Genomic DNA, 7,113 nt, shown 5'->3' on the forward strand with positions numbered 1-7,113 from the left:
TGAAATTAATGTGCAAGTGGCAGAGCACGCCACAGACACGTGTACCCTTAACGTAGTCCTCGAGGATATTCAGTGTGACACAGTGTGACAAGGTGGCCCTTTTGAATTACAGGCACAACAGAAACAGGAAGTATGAGTGAGAGAAAGTTGTGGTGAAAGAGTTCAGCAGGGTTCGCCACCATTCCCTGCCGGAGCCTCGTGGAGCTTTAAGTGTTTTCGCTCAATAAACACTCACAACGAAACCGCGATTCTATGACCACGAGTCCGCTGCCTTAACCACTGGACCATTGCGCCTCCACTGCCTCTATATACAAAAATGTTAAAGGTCAATTGTCACTTCTGCTGAGCAATAAGCGTTGTTGTAGTTAGAAGGATGTTAGAGAGTGGCTTCAGTTTTAGTTCACTTTTAGAAACCAGGAGTTGATTTCTGTTTCTGTTGGATCATAAACATGAAGAATTCACTTCTTATAGTGTCTGATAAAGATTTTAGAGTTTCACAGTTCAGCCTTGCTTGTTTACTAATTAGTTCGACTAAGGTAAGTAAATTTAAACACTTTGGTTTCGAAAACAGAATAATACAATGCTGATAATGGTTCCACATACTCAGCGGGTGATAACCTAATCCATTCGTGCTGTGTGTGCATGTGTGTGCATGTGTATGCATGTGTGTGCACGCGCGCGTGCGTGTATGTTTGTGAGCGTGTATGTTTGTGTAAACCGTAGAGGATAGCATAACAACAAAGCAAAATTATGTACATACATAAATACATATATGCATACACACACACACACACACACACATAGTCTTTAATCTTTTACTTTCATCAGTCATTTGACTGCAGTCATGCTGGAGCGCCACCTTTAGTCGAAAAAACCGACCCCAGGACTTCTTTGTAAACCTAGTACTTATTCTATCGGTCCTTTTTGCCGAAAGGGGACGTAAACACACCAACATTGATTGTCAAGCGATGGTGGGGGAACAAACATAGACACGCAAACACATACATATACACGACGGGCTTCTTTCAGTTTCCGTCTACCAAAACCACTCACAAAGCTTTGGTCGGCCCGAGGATATAGTAGAAGACACTTGCCCAAGGTGCCACGCAGTGGGACTGAACCCAGAACCATAAGGTTGGGAAACAGGCTTCTTACCACACACCCACTCCTGCGCCTAAATATATACTTTCACATATATATATATATATATATATGTGTGTGTGTGTGTGCGTGTGTGTGTGTGTGTACGTGTGTGTGTGTGTGTGTGTGTGTGTGCGTGTGTGTGCGTGTGTGTGTGTATACACACACATACACACATATATATGTATATACATATACACACACAACCATATATTTAAACGTAGTATTCTTAGTAAATGTCAGCTTAAAGGATTACCAATTCAACAACCATGACTTTTTAATAAATTGATTAACAGTTGTGATGACTTCACGTTACTCTGTCGTAGCTGGCTACGCAAATAAATGACGACCAGGCACGCAATTCTTGAATAAACAGTCGCCACAAGACAGGCATGATACCTGCAGCTTACAGATGTCAGCTGGCCGCTGGTCGTTTAAAGAAAACAGACGCTAAAGCATGTCACTCGCTTTGATTGGTGGTATCCATTGCAAGTACGACGATGATATATTAGATATAAAATTATAAATACCTATTTGTTTTGTTTAACCAAAGAAACGTTATGTGGTCGCCCGACCTGTTAAAAATAACAACCAGAACTTCCTAAAATCGTACCGCACTATCTTGAAAAGAAACAAAAAGAGCGTGTGCGGTTGTGGGTGCTTATTCTATAACGTAGGTCTAGATACGAAGTGTTCGATAGAAGCCCGTGGTGGTCATGGTTGGGGAAATTTTAGTCATAGATCTGGTCAATCAGGAATGCCCTAGGGTTTTACGATAACATCTATCTATCTATCTATCTATCTATCTATCTATCTATCTATCTATCTATCTATATATATATATATATATATATATATATATATATATATAACAAAAAATGAAACAAGTACGTAACAGGCGGCAACAAAACATCCGGACAGTTAGACGATACAAAAAAGGACAGGAAAAAAACAAGGACGGGTCATTCGGAGCTTCCTATCCTCATTCGAGTTCCAGATCATCCTATACTAGCCGAAACCTATCAAAGTTATACATATGCATGTATACCATTTGATGTACACAGTATAAAGATACGAGCTACTCACAGTGTCTTGCTATGGAGACGCGGATTTTTGCTTTGGAGACATGCCCTTTGTCTCCAAGCAATGTGCACACATATGGAACAGAACTGCCTGCTCTGCCCTATTAAAGTAGTATGGCGGGAATATCTCCACGATTGACTTAGCCGATAGCCAGATCCATCCTACATGAGGCAACAACTGTCTTACTTAATTCCACAGGACGTCAGTAGTGTTCAGACACTGAGCAAGTACGTGCAGAACGGATTCGTCGTTCCGTACGCATCTCGAACAGACCCGATCGACAGCACTTTCGTCTCTGTGGAGTTTGTGTCCTGTCAATGATGCCCTTTGGTAACACTGCCAGACTAAAGATTCTGAAAGTTATCTATGATAGTCACCGGTCTTTAAGTCCTCCAGATCTGCAAAACTAATTCATTCTCATCGATGCCCAGAGTTTCTCCGAGAACGTAGTCACTCTCGATGCTGGTTAAAGCGATCTTCTAGCGACCCCACAGTCCGATTTGTATGAGGCTGTGTGCATTTGACGTGAATAATTTAAAGTTTTAAGCAAAGGGAGAATCAACCGGATGCAAACAAATATTTAGTTGTAGCTTAGGATGACTTTTACTATCAAGAAAAGTACTGTGATGACGATAAAGCGAAGGAAAATCATAGGAAGTACTCGAGACGATTTGGCAAATGAAGAGATCATAAGATCCTTAGATATAGAAGAAGCATTATATCTTAGGATACTGGAAAATTATAAGATTAAAAGTATAGAAATGACAAAAGCCCTCAGCAAAGGTTATTCTCATAGAATTAAGAAAACAATTTAATCTTACTTGAATCATTGCACAAGTTATCAATAATTGTTTTTAATTTAGGTACAAGGCCAGTAATAGGAGATAGTCAATGCCATCGACTCCATTACTTAACAGGTAATTTACACTACCGACCCCGAAAAGCTGAAGGGTAAAGCTGACCTTAGCGGGATTTGAACTCAGACCGTAAAGCGTTGGAATAAATACTGCAAGCCATTTCATCCAATGTTCTAACGATTCTGCGATGACTACAACAATTATCCAATCAACATACGAAAACGTAAGAAATATGTTTCGAGAAGAACATGCAACAGAATTAATTCTCCATATTATTATTGGAACTTTCTAGGGCGACGACCTGGTAGAATCGTTAGCGTGTCGGATAAAATGCTTGACGGCATTTCTTCCGGCTCTTTATATTCTGAGTTCAAAATCCTCCACCAACAACTTCACCTTTCATTCTTTCAAGGAGTAGATAATTTAAAGTACCAGTGAAATACTAGGGCCAATGTAATCGACTGACCCCTCTCTCTAAAATTGGTGGGTTTGAGACGAGATTAGAAAGAATTAGAACCCTCTTGTTAATGTAAAAACTATTGTTTCTTCCACTGTTGTAACAAAGACAGGAACCAACAACCACTGAGGGAACTTCTACGTGGTGACATGAATTCCTAGAAATAACTGCTAAATATTCCTCAACTTTCTCAAATCTCATTCTACCGTCTGTAAAATATTGGATAAAATGATCTTAAATATTCAGTCTGAAAAGGCAGTGATATGGCAGAAACATTAGCACGCCGGGCGAAATGCTTAGCGGTATTTCGTCTGTCTTTACGTTCTGAGTTCCAATTCCACCGAGGTCGACTTTACCTTTCATTCTTTCGGGGTCGATAAATTAAGCACCAGTCACGTACTGGGGTGGATGTAATTGATTGCCCGCCCCCACCAAATTCGGACCTTGTGCCTAGAGTAGAAAAAAATATTCAGTCTGAAAAAACATATAAATAGATGTCAAGATGGTCATGACTAGAATGCCGTTTGCTCATAGACCAGCTTGACCAGTACTGACCTGAGGCTAAACAACACAGATGCACTATCGGTAAATTATCACCATTTTCTTTCTGTTTGTGAGTCGGTGATATCCAGTAACAAGGAGAAAACAGAAGTTACAATATTCAGGATTTTCTGTATCTATGGAACTGTGTCTGTGTTCAGGAACCAGCAAACCAGAGGCGTAGCCAGGTTTTGGCCGCCCTATACGCAGATGTATAGCGAGGATTTTGACCCTATACTCCGAGGTGTAGCCGAGATCTAAAGTTAGGGGTAGCTAACACATAAAAGAAAAGGTACCGTGACACATACCTTTCTTTCATTGTTTTAAGGAGTAGATAAAATAAAGTATCATTCAAATACTAGGGGGTCAATGTAATCAAGATTTCTCCCTCTAAAACTGGTGGGTGTGAGTCGAAATTGGAAAGAATTATTAGAACCCATTTCTCTTATATTAGGCGAAATATTTCATTAGTTATATGTAATTGTATTTTACATTCATTAATTTCATGTTTCAATACCAATGTCATTATGTTTGAAACAGCTATTGATATAGGTGTCACGTGAAAAAGATGAAACTCCATGGGATCGTCCAGTGCCGAGAGGTTATGACGTCACAGTTTCTATTGGTTCTTCTGTTGTCAGTGGCCACTAACACATCATAAGAGATTGAGCAGACAGTTCAAAAACACGGGAGGTTGGTCAAGTAAAGTAACGACTCCACAAAGTTCTCCCAAGACCATGAGATTAACAGAAAAAAAAAATTCGTATTTTATCGCACAAGTAAAGAGTTAAAGGGTTGTTGAAAAGGCGCCAATTTTGAAAAATGTGCTCGCGAGGAACGGTCGCTCCCCTTACTCCCCTATTAATACACTACTGCCGATACAGCAGCCAAATTGGCCACCTTCTTTCTTGAAAGTAGCATACCTTCAACTTCAACAAACTCAGGCGTATAAAATGGCTGCTCTGTCAGGTCTGCGTACCCTATACATTCATATTACACCTATGAGGCAACAGCCACCACTGTACTAAAACTTTATGGTATGTTTACTATTTCTTGGTACCCCCGCTTTTACTAAGACCCACTTTCTTTAGATTCTAGGAACTACATTAAAAAAATACTGTTTTCGTTTTATATATTTGAGAAAAATGATAAATTTGATGTTCTGTCTGTCGAAGTAATTTATTTAAAATGTTTAAAATATATTTTAGCAATCGGTACAGAGTATGAACACAAACTTTCTACCGTTAAAATATTTCGTTCAAGTTATTGATCTAAGTACGTATATGTTAAAAAACAAACAAGCTAAGAGAAAAAAACCCAACTCCCCACCGCCAACACAAAAACCCCACAAAAATTCATATAGATTCATATAGACGCTTTTGGTATTCGACTGCGAAACATATTTTCAGATATGGCTCATAATCGTCAGCTATAGTTATTATCTTTTCTATTTAATGATCAAAATAAAACGAGGAAGAAGTTTCTGGAAATTCTTAGATGAGAAGACTGATCACGAAGAATACACATGTGTTTTATTTTCTTTCATTCCTGTGATCTGCCGTGACAGTTGAGCCCTCCCTTTACATACGATGTCACGTAGCCACCAATACGACTCAATATATATATATAGATATATCCTGCCACAAGATTGCTTCTTCACAAACCAAGTTGTCCTTAATTCGCTTTGGGTTATTTTCTTTCTTAATTTACAAATCGCCTTCATATGTAAATCACAAAATAACGACGGTAAGTTTAACTTTTTTGCTTCTCCGTTTTTTCTTTTTATATATTTTTTCATGTACAGTTCATTTGCATTATCGGCACCTCTATAAATAGTATGTGCAACAGTTGTAAATATGCATGCATATGCAATGATTTTTCTCTCAGTATCCTCGTCTCTACTTAGTTTTCGATGCCACTTACATTAAATATATCATAAGCAAACTGTGGCCCGTAGAACTTCCTGAATGGTACTCCTAACGAAAAATTGCCTTGAATAGTCTAATAGTGCGGCCCGCTTGATGACGAATCATGTCTCATGCAACCCGCATCCTGGAAAATGTTGCCCATGCCACCATTAAATATATCCTTTCTACTATAGGCACAAGGCCTGAAATTGTGAGGAGGGGGCTAGTCGATTACATCGACCCCAAGGGTTTCACTGATACTTAATTTATCGACCACCAAAGGGTGAAAGGCAAAGTCCACCTTGGCGGAATTTGAACTCAGAGTGTAGCGGCAGACGAAATACAGCTAAGCATTTCGCCCGGCGTGCTAACAATTCTGCTAGCTCGCTAGCATTAAATATATCAACAGCAATTTAAGTATTGTTTATTGCAGGTAGGAGAAAATATGTCCTCTTCTCTAAAGGAGCCAATTGTTCTACATCAACAAATATACAATCTTGTAAAATAATTAATATATAATTCGTTTCTTCCTCGGCAAAGGACGAATATGCGTTTCTGACGAGAACAGAATAATACTAATGCATGTACCGAGTTGTCTCCTGTACTAACCAGAGACGTGAGAACAATATTAGTTACAGATTAATATAATTTAAAAGCATTTTTTTTGTCGCACAACATATATATTCTTATTCACCTATGTAATACTGCATTAAATATCTCTCGTTTTTCATTCGGATGGAGGCTCTGAATTATTTGATATATTTAGTATTTCACAAATACCCCAGAAATTAATTATGTATGGGTGATATCAATGAGTTTGTGTGAGGTTCATATTTGTTTCAAGGATAATACAATATCATTAAATTATATCGGTGTTTATTTGGCGTGTGATCTACAACTTAAAGGGCGATTACTTTAGGTTACTTTTTAGTTTACTTTTCAATTTCTAAAAGCCCTTAAGATGTTGGCTAAAGATTTTTGACAATAAATTCTTTTGTACATAATTAGCATTGTAAAAGTATTTCTTCAAAATTCTTGTTATTTTAATAATAATAAAACCATGTTTCATTTACGTCTTAGTAAATAATAATAATAAGAAGTCAAGAATAAACAATATAATAATTAAAAT

At 38.1% G+C, this 7,113-nt stretch overlaps 1 protein-coding gene across 1 annotated transcript in view; it reads left to right on the plus strand.

The window, feature by feature from the left end:
* Positions 1 to 4,728, plus strand: part of LOC106868016 (atrial natriuretic peptide receptor 1) — a 100,713-nt gene extending 95,985 nt beyond the window's left edge. Inside the window, exon 22 of the mRNA XM_052970332.1 lies at positions 4,630 to 4,728. Within this exon, the coding sequence (XP_052826292.1) occupies positions 4,630 to 4,728 (99 nt within the window). The remainder of the gene's footprint in view (positions 1 to 4,629) is intronic.
* The last annotated feature ends 2,385 nt before the right edge of the window (positions 4,729 to 7,113 follow it).

The sequence above is a fragment of the Octopus bimaculoides genome, chromosome 9 (assembly GCF_001194135.2).
Source record: "Octopus bimaculoides isolate UCB-OBI-ISO-001 chromosome 9, ASM119413v2, whole genome shotgun sequence".
In the NCBI taxonomy this organism is placed as follows: Eukaryota; Metazoa; Mollusca; class Cephalopoda; order Octopoda; family Octopodidae; genus Octopus; species Octopus bimaculoides.